Source organism: Salvelinus fontinalis, chromosome 21 (assembly GCF_029448725.1).
Source record: "Salvelinus fontinalis isolate EN_2023a chromosome 21, ASM2944872v1, whole genome shotgun sequence".
In the NCBI taxonomy this organism is placed as follows: domain Eukaryota; kingdom Metazoa; phylum Chordata; class Actinopteri; order Salmoniformes; family Salmonidae; genus Salvelinus; species Salvelinus fontinalis.
Window position 1 is genome coordinate 37,125,361 of NC_074685.1, and position 14,891 is coordinate 37,140,251.

At 44.6% G+C, this 14,891-nt stretch overlaps 1 protein-coding gene across 1 annotated transcript; it reads right to left on the reverse strand.

Moving 5' to 3' along the window:
* Positions 1–40: 40 nt before the first annotated feature.
* Positions 41–11,550, reverse strand: LOC129818816 (Golgi phosphoprotein 3-like). Its single transcript, XM_055875077.1, has 5 exons — positions 11,232–11,550; positions 10,884–11,090; positions 10,213–10,344; positions 2,355–2,469; positions 41–2,074 (listed from the first exon to the last, which is right to left on the reverse strand). Exons 2-5 carry the CDS (start codon positions 11,085–11,087, stop codon positions 1,650–1,652), a joined length of 876 nt encoding a protein of 291 aa, XP_055731052.1. The 5' UTR covers positions 11,088–11,090; positions 11,232–11,550; the 3' UTR covers positions 41–1,649.
* Positions 11,551–14,891: the final 3,341 nt, after the last annotated feature.

Consider the following 14,891-nt stretch of genomic DNA (forward strand, 5'->3'; position numbering starts at 1 on the left):
TACAAAGGAGGCAGATAAAGACAGGAGCGCTACACAGTGCTAAATTCAGGCACTTAAAAGATCCATCCTTTATTGTGGTAAAAAAAAAAAAAAGCATTCAGAAGATCCCTTTCATTACGCTGTACATTGATCAAATTTGATATTATAATCAGTTCCTCTCAGGAAATCAATACTATATAATCATCCCCATCCAATCCCTCCACCATAATTTGTCTGTACACCCCCCAGAGTCAAATGCTCAAGGTAGAAGTTAACCCTAACCACAGATCTAGGATCAGATTAACCCTTCCCCCTGTCCTAACCTTTAGGCAGATCAAATAGTATCTGACCCTGTATCAGCAGTTAGGGCCAACTCCAAGTGATGAATAGTACAACCAACTAGCAGGCATAAAAGAGAAAATAAAAAGCCCAAACCATGAATGAAGACCAACTACATATGAACGTAATCATGTGAATTATATTAAAGCAATAGAAATTGGCCCAGTAGAAAATAAAATATACATATTATGGCATAAAATCAAAAGCGTTAAGATTATACTGCCAGAGAGGGACACGTATAAAATACAATTAGCCCGTTTTAGGAGATGTTTCTTCTACCTAGACATATGCCACAATATCTTTTTTCTCTCTCAATACACTAACTAAATGACATAGATATTTGGCCAATTTGAGATAATTTCTTTCTTGGAAACTGTGCCTCTTCAAAACAAGACTTTGCACACATGTACACCCGAAACCAGTTTGCCTGCAAAGAGGAGACGTGCAGTGTCTGGAATAGGATGATAGAGTCGCAGAGAATAGTCTCCCATCTGAAAACGGACGGTCAGCACAAGCTACGATTCTAAAGTAAAATTGAACAGGAATAAAGCATGCACTGGTTGGTACCCTGAACAAAATAAACGGTGCTCGGAATTCAACTTCAATGTTTTTTCTGTTTGTTTTTACAAATAGTAAACTCTTCTATATCCCGTGTTGAATGTGCAAAATGGTTTGGAGATGTTCAACATTTATTAACAACAAACAGACGTGAGATCTATAGGTCATGTCTAAAAACCTCCTCAAAGTGACTAAACGCAAAAGAAAAGACAAAAAGAATGACTTATGTTCTGTATGGTCATATCAGGTCATCACGGTAGGTCTGGGCCATGATGGTCAAGCAAAACCTGGCGGTTTTAAAAGTTCCTCCTAAAAGGAAGGACACAGACCTGGGTGGGTGCCAGCTACTGACGCAAGTGCTTAAAGTTACACTAGGTCTCACAGTGAACAGAAAGGCCACAACCCAATTGGCACCCCATTTCCTATGTAGTGCCTACTTTTGATCAGAGCCATTAGGGCCCTGCTCAAAAAGTGCCCTATATTAGGGAACAGGGTGCCATTTGGGACGAACCCACAGGGTACTTGATGTCAACCAACTGGCCAGGAGATAACAGGACAGTGACTCCGAGAGGTCAGGGGTCACAGCACTGTCAATACAGAGGGAGAGCCGTGCTTCGTGATCTTCGTCGCCGTCTTCACCACTGCCAACACCATCATCATCATCCTTGTCGTCATCGTCATATCAGAAACATGGGAGATCTGAGAGCTCTGAGCCCCAGAGGTCTGTAGTGTTTTTTTAAAGTACCGTCTCACGTTGGTTTTCCGGTAGGGCTTCATTTGGTGAAGGCGGCCACCACGGCCCACAGCAGCTCGTTAGCGTTGGCCTTGGTGCTCTCCGCCTCTGGCTCCAGGTCCAGCAGCAGACGTACCCTCTTCATGGCCAGGTCATACTGTTCGTCCAGCAGCGGGGCGAAGGCGTTCTCCAGCACGTCTGACGAGTGGGCCAGGAAGATCAGGGCCAGCACGCGCTTGTCGAAGCGCCCCGGATCGTTCACCCACTTGTCCAGGACGGACTCCTGGACCTTCTTGACCAGCCGCTGTTTGATGGTGTCGTTGGTCAGTGGGTGTGTGGTCATGTCGAAGAGGAGGAAGTTCTGTTTCTCTGTGGTCAGAACGCCTTTCTCGACCAGGTTCTTGGCCAGACGTTCACGGACATTCCTCAGCTGGTAGTGCAGCTTCAATGGGTTCCACGTCTCACCTGGACAACAAAACAAATTACGGGTCATTTCTGTACAATTTCACTTGGAAACCTAATAGGCTAGCTATTGTTTAAAAAAAAAAACATCAAGACAAACACATTTCATTTCAAACAGAACTGGGAAGGGGAGGTGGCACAGTGTGGTAACATCAAATAACCATGATGACAATAAAGAACAAAACACTAAGAACGGAAGACAGGCAGATATAGCACAAACAAATACAGTTGTTTAAAATAGGGGGAGTAATGGAGGGTGGGCGTAGTCAATATGGCTTCTCACCGCTCAGCAGCTCTATCCAGCTCTGGACTGTCTCTGGGGGCTGGGTTTCTTTGACATGCTTCAGAGCCTCGTCCAGCAACATGTCTCCTGTAGGGGCGGCCGACTTACAGATAACCTGACAAAAATAGATACCAGTTTTTTTTTAAAGGGTTGATTTCACACACAACAAAACCTTACTGTAACATTGGGATACACACACATTAGCATAAACTGCTAGAGTTGGCAGACTCTGCTGGTCTACCACATTGCAATGCAACACACACACGGCAGGTAGCCTAGCGGATAACGCCATGGATGATGAAAGCGTTCCACTGGGATGCTGGCCTGTGTTGACTCCAAAGCTTCCCACAGTTGTATCAGGTTGGCTGGATGTCCTTTGGATGGTGGACCATTCTTGATACACACGGGAAACGGTTGAGCATGAAAAACCCAGCCACATTGCAGTTCTTGACACAAACCTGGTACCTTCTACCATACCCCGTACAAAAGGCACTTAAATCCTTTGTCTTGCCCATTCACCCTCTGAATGGCACACATACAAAATCTATCTAAATTTTCTCAAGGCTTAAAAATCCTTCTTTAACCCGTCTCCTTCCCCTTTATCGACACTGATTGAAGTGGATTTAACATATGATTTCAATAATGGATCATAGCTTTCACCTGGATTCACCTGGTCAGTCTTGGAAAGAGCAGGTGTTCTTAATGTTTTGTACACTCAGTGTATAAGCAAGTGGGTTTGTAGGCTGTTGACACTTGATAGAGAGGTGGAAGAGGGTGTTCTGTGTGAAACTGACAGCTGTGGTGCACGTTGGAAGAAGATACGTGTGTTAAGAGTGGCGAAAAAAGGAAATAAGAGAATTAAGGTTCCGGTGGAATCTTGTAAAACCAAGTGTAGTTCTGTCGCGTTTTTAGTCCGTGTGAGGGTTTTGGACTGATGGAGTTTCCCGGGACATCTGATCAACAAATCATGGATGCATTGGGTAATGTGGCATCAGTTAGGGTAACAAGAAGGTACGGTGCCTTCAGAAAGTATTCACGCCCATTTACTTTTTCCACATTTTGTTGTGTTACAGCCTGGATTTAAAATGGATTTTTAACAAATTGTGTCACTTATCTACACACAATACCCCATTCATTATCAATTGGAATTTTGTTTGTAGATTTACTAAGTACTTTTGGTGGCGATTACAGCTGTGAGTCTTTTGGGGTAAGTCTCTAAGAGCTTTGCACACCTGGATTGTACAATATTTGCCCATTATTGTTAGAATTATTCAAGATCTAAAGTTGTTGATCATTGCTCAGGGGGTGTGAAATCTTATGTAAATGGAATATTGTGTAATATCTGTATTTCATTTTCAATACATGTGATAACATTCCTAAAAACATGTTTTCCCGTTGTCATTACAGGGTATTGTGTGTAGACGGGTGATAAAAGAAATCTATTTAATACATTTTGAATTCAGGCTGTAACACAACAAAAATGTGGAATAAGTCAAGGGCCAAGGGGTATGAATACTTTCTGAATGTACTGTAGCTGCTTAACCAACAAACCCTTGACCTGCACTTTCTGGTGTGCTGGTGTAGGAGTGGATAGGTATGGGGAGTGGCCGGGTGTCACGGAGGCCAGTCTGCGAGGCACTGTCACAGACTATTAAATAACTCTGCATTTGATTGAATAAAGACAATGATGTCAGATGAAACTACGTAGGAAATAGTGATATAAATAAAATATTGAAATATACGACTAAATCAAATCAAATTTTATTTGTCACATGTGCCGAATACAACAGGAGGAGTAGACCTTACCCTGAAAAGCTTACTTACAAGTCCTTAACCAACAATGCAGTTCAAGAAATCGAGTTAAGAAAATATTTACTAAATAAACTAAACGTTTTTTTTTTTGTAAGTAACAATAAAAGCACATAACAAATAATGAGGCTATGTACAGGGGGTACCGGTACTGAGTCAATGTGCGGGTGCACAGGTTAGTCAAGGTAGTTTGTACATGTAGGTTGGGGTAAAGTGACTACGCATAGATAATAAACAGCGAGTAGCAGCAGTGTAAAAACCAAGGGGTGGGTCAATGTAAATAGTCTGGGTGGCAATTTGACTAATTGTTCAGCAGTCTCCTAGATTGGGGGTAGAAGCTGTTAAGGAGCCTTTTGGACCTAGACTTGGAGCGCCGTTACCGCTTGCCGTGTGGTAGCAGAGAGAGCAGTTTATGACTTGGGTGTTTTTTGGGGCCTTCCTCTGACACCGCCTAGTATATAGGTCCTGAATGACAGGAAGCTTGGCCCCAGTGATGTACTGGGCCGTCTGGGGACCTATGCCAAATCTTTTCAGTCTCATGGTTGGGAAAAGGTGTTGTCATGCCCTCTTCTCGACTGTCTTGGTGTGTTTGGACCATGATAGTTTGTTGGTGATGTGGACACCAAGGAACTTGAAACTCTCAACATGCTCCACTACAGCCCCATTGATATTAAATGGGGGCCTGTAGCACGCCTTTACCTGTAGTCCATGATCATCTCCTTTGTCTTGCTCACATTGAGGGAGAAGTTGTTGTCCTGGCACGACACTGCCAGGTCTCTGACCTCCCTATGGGCTGTCTCATCGTTGTCGGTGATCAGGCCTACCACTTGTGTCATCAGCAAACATTTTTTTTTTTACCGTTATTTTACCAGGTAAGTTGACTGAGAACACGTTCTCATTTGCAGCAACGACCTGGGGAATAGTTACAGGGGAGAGGGGGATGAATGAGCCAATTGTAAACTGGGGATTATTAGGTGACCATGATGGTTTGAGGGCCAGATTGGGAATTTAGCCAGGACACCGGGGTTAACACCCCTACTCTTACGATAAGTGCCATGGGATCTTTAATGACCTCAGAGAGTCAGGACACCCGTTTAACGTCCCATCCGAAAGACGGCACCCTACACACAGGGCAGTGTCCCCAATCACTGCCCTGGGGCATTGGGATATTTTATTAGACCAGAGGAAAGAGTGCCTCCTACTGGCCCTCCAATACCACTTCCAGCAGCATCTGGTCTCCCATCCAGGGACTGACCAGGACCAACCCTGCTTAGCTTCAGAAGCAAGCCAGCAGTGGTATGCAGGGTGGTATGCTGCTGGCAACTTAATGATGGTGTTGGAGTCGTGCTTGGCCACGCAGTCGTGGGTGAACAGGGAGTACAGGAGGGGACTAAGTGCGCACCCGAGGGCCCCCGGTGTTGAGGATCAGTGTGGCAGATGTGTTGTTGCCTACCCTTACCACCTGGTGGAGGCCCGTCAGGAAGTCCAGCATCGACTTGCAGAGGGAGGTGTTTAGTCCCAGGGTCCTTACTATGGTGTTCAACGCTGAGCTGTAGTCTATGAACAGCATTCTCACATAGATGTTCCTTTTGTCCAGGTGGGAAAGGGCAGTGTGGAGTGCGATTGAGATTGCGTCATCTGTGGATCTGGGCAGTATGCGAATTAGAGTGGGTCTAGGGTTTCCAGGATGATGGTGTTAATGTGAGCCATGACCAGCCTTTCAAAAGCACTTCATGGCTACCGACGTGAGTGCTACGGGCGGAGGCCATTGAGGCAGGTTACCGTCACCCTCTCTGGGGAAAGGGACCATGATGGTCTGCTTGAAACGTGGGTATTACAGACTCGGTCAGGGACAGATTGAAAATGTCAGTGAAGACAGTTGCCAGTTGGTCTGTGCATGCTCTGAGTACACGTCCTGGTAATCTGTCTGGCCCCACGGCCTTGTGAATGTTGACCTGTTTAAAAGGTCTTGCTCACATCAGCTACGGAGCGCGTGATCACACCAGTTATCCGGAACAGCTGGTGATCTCATGCATGCTTCAGTGTTGCTTGCCTTGAAGCGAGCATAAAAAAAAGGCATTTAGCTCATCTGGTAGGCTCGCGCCACTGGGCAGCTCGCGGCTGGGTTTCTCATTATAGTCCGTAATAGTTTGCAAGCACTGCCACATCCTACGAGCTTCAGAGCCGGTGCAGTAGGATTCAATCTTTGTCCTGTATTGACGCTTTGCCTGTCGATGGTTCATATGTGGGCAAAGCGGGATTTCTTGTAAATCCGGATTAGTGTCCCGCTCCTTGAAAGCGGCAACTCTAGCCTTTACCTCGGTGCGGATGTGGCCTGTAATCCATGCCTTCTAGTCTGGATATGTACGTACGGTCACTGTGAGGACGATGTTGTCAATGCACTTGTTGATGAAGCCAGTGACTGAGGTGGTATACCCCTCAATGCCTTTGGATGAATCCCAGAACATATTCCAGTCTGTGCTAACAAAACAGTCCTGTATCGTAGCATCCACGTCCATATAGAGTGAGTCACTGGTACTTCCTGCTTTTGTTTTTGCTTGTAAGCAGGAATCAGGAGGATAAAATTATGGTCAGATTTGCCAAATGGAGGGCGAGGGAGATCTTTGTACACGTCTCTGTGTGTGGAGTAAAGGTGGTCTACAGTTTCCCCCCCTTCGGTTTGCACGTGACATGCTGGTAGAAATTAGGTAAACCGGGTTTATCCATGCATTAGTCCCCGGCCACTAGGGGCGCCGCTTCTGGATGAGCATTTTCTTGTTTTCTTATGGCCTTATACAGCTCGTTGAGTGCGGTCTTAGTGCCAGCATCAGTTTGTGGTGGTAAATAGACGGCTATGAATAATATAGATGAAAACTCTTGGTAGATAGTGTGGTCTACCGCTTATCATGAGGTACTCTACCTCATGCGAGCAATACGTTGAGACTTCTTTAATATTAGACATTGCGCATCAGCTGCTATTGACAAATAGACACACAATTTACCAGACGTAGCTGCTCTGTCCTGCCGCAACTTTATGTACAAAATAAGTTCAACAATGCGGGGGGAAAAAAAATACAAATAGCAGTTGGGTAGGAGCCTGTAAAACGGCAGCCATCCCTTCCAGCGCCATTATCAATGTAGACCAATAAGTGTATTTCAACAACCTATTTAATACCAATGTTTGTACCTTATTTTTACGGTTGCTTTTATAATTATGCATGTTTATGACTTTATTATTATGATTTTTGTCTCTTTTCCCAGCCACAGGCAAGAGATGGGTTGGTGGGGTTGTGGGGGAGAGGGTAGATGGAAAATTGGGTGAGGTTAAAAGTGGGTGGGTAATAAAAAATATCCTGTAGGATGAATTACTATTACGTCACCGTGAGGGAATAATTGTGAAAAAAATAATAGCATTTTTTTGTTTTTGTTTTATTGGGGGGGTTTGTGTGTACGTGCTAGAGGTCAACCGAGGTGCTCGGCCATGGAAACCTATTTCTCGAAGCGCCCGATGAACAGTTATTGTGTTGACGTTACACCCAGAAGCAGTTTGGAACTTGGTAATGAGTGTTGCAACTGAAGACAGACGATTTTTACGCGCTGTGCAGATCAGCACTCGGCGGTCCCGTTCTGTGAGCTTGTGTGGCCTATCACTTCACGGCTGAGCCATTGTTGCTCCTAGACGTTTCCACTTCACAATAACAGCATTTACAGTTGACCAGGGCAGCCATTTAACAAACTGACTTGTTGGAAAGGTGGCATCCTATGACGGTGCCACGTTGAAAAGTCACTGAGCTCTTCAGTAAGGCCATTCTACTGCCAATATTTGTCTATGGAGATAGCATGTGCTCGATTTTATACACCTGTCAGCAAAGGGTTTGGCTGAAATAGCCGTATCCAATCATTTGAAGGGATGTCCACATACTTTTGTATATATAGTGTATGACATGTTAAAAAGGTGGACTTTGTATAATTTATTGCAATGGTCATAAACTGTACAGCACAAGTGGAGAAGGAATCTGAGAAAATGTGCATCATTGTGAGTGCGGCTAAATGTTTTTGGACATTGTGATTTCAGAGCCGAGGCCTTCGAAGGAATCCCGCTGACGACTGTTCCACCCTCACAAGACCCTGTGTAGGGATTGTGTGTTTTGGATTGGACTGGGACTGAAGGAGTTGGATGGGTTTTGTTTGAAGAAATGGCCCACCGCCCCCTTTTCCCGCAATGGATAAAAAATTTAACAAAAAATTACTACTCCGTACAGCAGGTGGCGGCAACACACCTTATATGTTGTAGTCTGCCAATAAGACTCAAATGATAAAAGACGCAAGCACAGTTAGAACAATGAGACAGATCTTTCACTGGATGTGTAGCATCCGGTTGGCATTACCGCTCACCACCAAATATGGTGACGAGAGGAAACCATGGAGCGAGGTGGATTTTGGACGACATTCTGGAAATGTTCTCATCGACGAATCGTCTGATCTCAACACAGTTCTCTGTTCACAAAACTAGAATGTATTACGAAGAGAGTGGACTAAGTTTTGTAAACTATTGCCTTTGCCGAAGTAAAAAAAATAAAAAGGTGTTCTTTAGGAGGAGTGCCAGGGCGAATTGAGTTATTGCACACGCGCACTTCAGAGTAGGAGTTGCCAAACAGAAATATACATGATAGAACGTGTCAATAGGATCATGCTTTTCCCACTTCCTTGCCTGTTCTGCTTTGTATGATTCATGCTCCCATTGGAAACAACCGGCTGTGGTGGGGAGCAATGGCGGAAGCATTGTGTGATTCTGTGGGCGCGAGTAAAATTGGTGAGAATTAGAGTGGACGACGGTGAAGAGTGGCGTAAAAAGGCCTCAAGTCAGAAATGAGCAGAAGTTTGTTGGAGTGCGATTCACCAGCATGTTTTTTTGGGTGACCCGTTTGCATTCTCAAAGATGGTGAAGGACGAATTGGGACAAGTGGAGTATAGAGTGACCAGGAGCGGTATGATGTTGGTATGATGTTGATTTTGTGTGTGTCAAAAGAGCAAAAGCTCTATCGACTGATGATGTGGAAAGCTATGATTTTCAGAGTAGGGCACCGATTAAAAGGTGTCATCTCTGGTGTCTCCTTGGACAGAGGCTTCATGGTTTAGGGAGAACATGCCAGGAGTGGTAGACGCATGTCGCGTGACCCGAATGATACACCGGAAAAAGGTGGAAAGTCTATCGGCTTTACTGTTGTTTGAAGAAGTGATTCTCCCGACTCAAGTAAAACTTAGGTATGTGAGATATGCGGTGAGACCGTATGTACAAAAACCACTGCAGTGTTACAATTGTAAAAAGTTTGCAGAAGGAATACATGTAAATTGGTGAAGATTCTGAGAAAGCATGGTGCCGCAATTGTGGTGGGAACCACATTCCCAAGTTCCTGGAGTGCCCAGTCAGGGTGAAGGAGGTCGCAGTATCTAGGATCAGGGCTTGCTCCAGCAGTTCTCCTTCGTGGAGGCAGTACAAATAGCTGAAGGAGCGAGTGGAGATTAAATGGTAGTGGATGCCCCACAGCCTGTAGTGAGATGGTGTTCATCATTGGGATCCTGAAATACTAATAGTTGCATTTTTGCGCAATCGATCAATTGCACTGGACAAACTAATATATAAAAAATATTCTTTAACTAGGCATCATTGTTAAGGTGGCAAAAATATTTTGGGATCTCCAGGACCTCAGGGCTGAAACGGTGCAGGGAATATTGAATGAAGATGTTCCCCCCTCTCAGGCTCCCGAGCATGTGTAGGGATCTGAGTACACATTTGAGTCTGACTGAAGGAGTAGATTTTTTCCTTTTAGAATACTAGGAGTATGTTTTATTTTCACCTATTATTTCTGTTTTAAAGTTTCTCCGTTTTCAACCTATCCAGTAGGTGCCGGCATGCACATCTAATACTTGTTTGCGAATCACCATAATACCATGGAAGAAGATGACAGGCGGTGGTCTATCTTGGGTTATTTAAAATATATATTTGCCACAAGTGTGGTAACCAAGTTAATCAGTGTGTTTCACTCACCTTTCTGGCCAGCAGGCTTTTCCTCCTCATGCCACAAGCCTCTAGCTGCAGTCTCCCTCTCAAAGCCAGTTCGATGAGCATACAACCTCGGAGACCAGAAGAAATGCAGTCATTCCAGAATGAAGTGTAGCCCTGTTGGAGAAAAAAAAGTCACGCATTTGGTGAATACTTCACACGATGACACGTCCTGGTTAAATTAAGCAAACATCCTGCTGATGACATAAGTGACACGCACAAAGTGACACGTTTGAAAACCTTATACCGCGTCAAAACAAGTGGGAACTCGGAAATCTCCAACTTCGGAGAGTTCAAGACAACTGGGAACTCTGGAAAAAAACGAGTTTCGAATGGGAAAAAATTGTTTTCGACGGTCATCCAACTCGGAAATTCGGGCATTTTTCTAGAGCTCCGACTTCCCGACCTGAAGATCACTGACGTTATGATTTTACCTCGTTTCCGCCCCCAAGTTCCCAGTTGTATTGAAAGCCGTATTAGTTTACAATGTTGAATAGGCATATGACATGACGGTAAAGCTAGCTAACGTAGGAAAAGCGCATTAGCTTAGCTAGCTATGTTAGCACATAACGTAAGCTGGTTGGAACGTAAACAAACAGCCACTGTAGCTAGCTAACGTTATAGCAACATGCTAACGACGATAACTAACACCATACCTCTCGATCTTTCAATCCCAATAGCAACACTTCTTCCATCAACGTCAGTCGAGTTTCTTTGGAGTCTCCTTTCTCATCCTCTTCCTCTTGACGTGGCTCGTAGTCCTCATCATCGGACCCCCTCTCCTTGTCGACAGCTGCATTGCGAGAGGCCTCGGTCCTCCTCTGCACCAGGCCCGAACTTCGCTGTGTTAGGGAAGTCATACTCTGGATGCACGTCCCAACAGGTAAATACAAATTATTTGGTATCTCCTGACGGTTTTAGTGTTTCCGATGCATAAATAAACCCGGTTGATCGTAAAATTGGGTGTATATCAAATGAATATTCGAATAACTACAACAGCAAACCTGCAACAGATTTCCACTTCAACACTTTCCACTTCCTGATCCAATATGGCGACACGTGATGACTGGATACACGTGATGACGTCAGATGAGGATATGCCTCTCTCTCACACACACCCAAGGTATAAACATGGTTGAGTGGGCATACTTAAATCCATAGACTATTGTAGGTTGTAATATATTATGTTGATTGTACAGGCAGTAGGTCCTTGTTTTTAATGTTGTGATGCAAACTCCATTGCCTTCTGAGCTCTCAACATTTGGCAAAACATGTATTACTGATGCATTCACTCATGTCTTTTTCTGCTTATAGTTCCATTCATGCAGTCTAATTGAGAAGCACCTCCGTCTGATGAGAGAAGAAGACTTGTCATAATCCCTCCACAGTAAACAAGATTCATTCAGCCGATTCTGTTGCAAAACATTTCTTAAACGGAATCAAATGGAACGAAGTGAGGAGGGACCTACCTGAATTTGACTTCCATTTGGTTCTTAAACGGTTTCCGTTTCAACTCCTCTTAAGTGTATTCCGGCTCAAATGAATAGGGCTCCTATGTAAAAAAACAACAACATCCAAAACATTTTTGTCCTCCGTCAGGCTTTACAAAGCCAGGTTAAATGTGTCAAGCTAGATGTCCTGCAATGGCTCTATTGAACAAGGACAACTATAGCTACTTGCTGCTATGAGGCGTGATTTCGCAATCGGCAAAACACAAAGGTCACAATGATTGCTACAAAACATAAATGTTTTGATCAGACAATAGGCTCAATCAACCAATGACACCAACCAATGTGTGTGTGTGGCCTGCAAATCTGAAACAGCGATGATCTTTATTGCTCTCTGTTGGGGAACACGAACCTTCATGTTTTTCTTCTTTGGGAAATAACAGGACGAAATACACATTCAATCTGTGTGTAATACATAATTCATACCACAAGATGGCAGACTAAAAGCAAATAATAACATTTTCAATTACTTGCTGTACTGATACTGGTAGCACTATTGTTGTAGAAGCTGATAGTAGTTGTAGCCATAGCATTTTATCTGTTCACCTGTTTCTTTTCTACTAGCCAGAAAAACGAACATGTGAAATTAAACTTTTGACATACCAATCTAAAAAGGAAATGTATTTGATTTTCAGTACAAAAAACAACTCTGGAAATTGCTCTCTGAAATATCCCATTTATTTCCCCTGCAAATAGAGATGTGCTAGTCTTGGTCTAAATCACATCAGTTTGGGAACATCAGGGAATCAACAAGTAGCAACATATATGCCACATGGCTTCGAGTGGCACATTGGTCTAAGGCACTGCTTCTTGAGGCGTCACTACAGACACCCTGGTTCAAATCCAGGCTGTATTACAACCGGCTGTGATTGGGAGTCCCATAGGGCGGTGCACAATTGGCCCAGTGTCGTCTGGGTTTGGCCGGTGTAGGCCGTCGTTGTAAATAAGAATTTGTTCTTAACTGACTTGCCTAGTTAAATAAAGGTAAAAACGTGTATAAATGGCCCTTGATTCCCATTGTGAGCAGAAAAGCTGCCCTTTCGTGCTCACAGTGAAATGAGAGAGCTTCAGCACTCCTATGAGAAAACGGCGGAGAAGCTTTGGCCCAGTATTAAAATACACTCTCATTTCCCAGCGTTCAGATTCAGAAAGAATTTCTGGAAACGAAAACTGTGTTTTAGGGACATGAGGATGATGAGAATGAATGTTTCTTTTTCTTTTTGTGTACAAAATCAAATAACATTTTATTTGTCACATACACATGGTTAGCAGATGTTAATGCGAGTGTAGCGAAATGCTTGTGCTTCAAGTTCCGACAATGCAGTAATATCTAACGAGTAATCTAACCTAACAATTCCACAACTACTACCTTATACACACACAAGTGTAAAGGGATAAAGAATATGTACATAAAGATATATGAATGATTGATGGTACAGAACGGCACAGGCAAGATGCAGTAGAAGGTATAGAGTACAGTATATACATATGAGATGAGTAATGTAGGGTATGTAAACATAAAGTGGCATAGTTTAAAGTGGCTAGTGATACATGTATTACATAAAGATGGCAAGATGCAGTAGATGATATAGAGTACAGTATATACATATACATATGAGATGAGTAATGTAGGGTATGTAAACATTATATTAGGTGGCATTGTTTAAAGTGGCTAGTGGTACATTTTTACATAATTTCCATAAATTCCCATTATTAAAGCGGCTGGAGTTGAGTCAGTATGTTGGCAGCGGCCACTAAATGTTAGTGGTGGCTGTTTAACAGTCTGATGGCCTTGAGATAGAAGCTGTTTTTCAGTCTCTCGGTCCCTGCTTTGATGCACCTGTACTGACCTCGCCTTCTGGATGATAGCGGGGTGAACAGGCAGTGGCTTGGGTGGTTGTTGTCCTTGATGATCTTTATGGCCTTCTTGTGACATCGGGTGGTGTAGGTGTCCTGGAGGGCAGGTAGTTTGCCCCCGGTGATGCGTTGTGCAGACCTCACTACCCTCTGGAGAGCCGTACCAGGCGGTGATACAGCCCGACAGGATGCTCTCGATTGTGCATCTGTAGAAGTTTGTGAGTGCTTTTGGTGACAAGCCGAATTTCTTCATCCTCCTGAGGTTGAAGAGGCGCTGCTGCGCCTTCTTCACAACGCTGTTTGTGTGGGTGGACCAATTCAGTTTGTCCGTGATGTGTACACCGAGGAGCTTAAAACTTTCCACCTTCTCCACTACTGTCCCGTCGATGTGGATAGGGGGGTGCTCCCTCTGCTGTTTCCTGAAGTCCACAATCATCTCCTTTGTTTTGTTGACGTTGAGTGTGAGGTTATTTTCCTGACACCACACTCCGAGGGCCCTCCCTGTAGGCCGTCTCGTCTTTGTTGGTAATCAAGCCTACCACTGTAGTGTCGTCCGCAAACTTGATGATTGAGTTGGAGGCGTGCATGGCCACGCAGTCGTGGGTGAACAGAGAGTACAGGAGAGGGCTCAGAACACACCCTTGTGGGGCCCCGGTGTTGAGGATCAGTGGGGTGGAGATGTTGTTACCTACCCTCACCACCTGGGGGCGGCCCGTCAGGAAGTCCAGGACCCAGTTGCACAGGGCGGGGTCGAGACCCAGGGTCTCGAGCTTGATGACGAGTTTGGAGGGTACTATGGTGTTAAATGCTGAGCTGTAGTCGATGAACAGCATTCTCACATAGGTATTCCTCTTGTCCAGATGGGTTAGGGCAGTGTGCAGTGTGGTTGCGATTGCGTCGTCTGTGGACCTATTGGGTCGGTAAGCAAATTGGAGTGGGTCTAGGGTGTCAGGTAGGGTGGAGGTGATATGGTCCTTGACTAGTCTCTCAAAGCACTTCATGATGACGGAAGTGAGTGCTACGGGGCGGTAGTCGTTTAGCTCAGTTACCTTAGCTTTCTTGGGAACAGGAACAATGGTGGCCCTCTTGAAGCATGTGGGAACAGCAGACTGGGATAAGGATTGATTGAATATGTCCTTAAACACACCAGCCAGCTGGTCTGCGCATGCTTTGGGGACGCGGCTGGGAATGCCGTCTGGGCCTGCAGCCTTGCGAGGGTTAACACGTTTAAATGTTTTACTCACCTCGGCTGCAGTGAAGGAGAGCCCGCAGGTTTTGGTAGCGGGCCGTGTCAGTTGA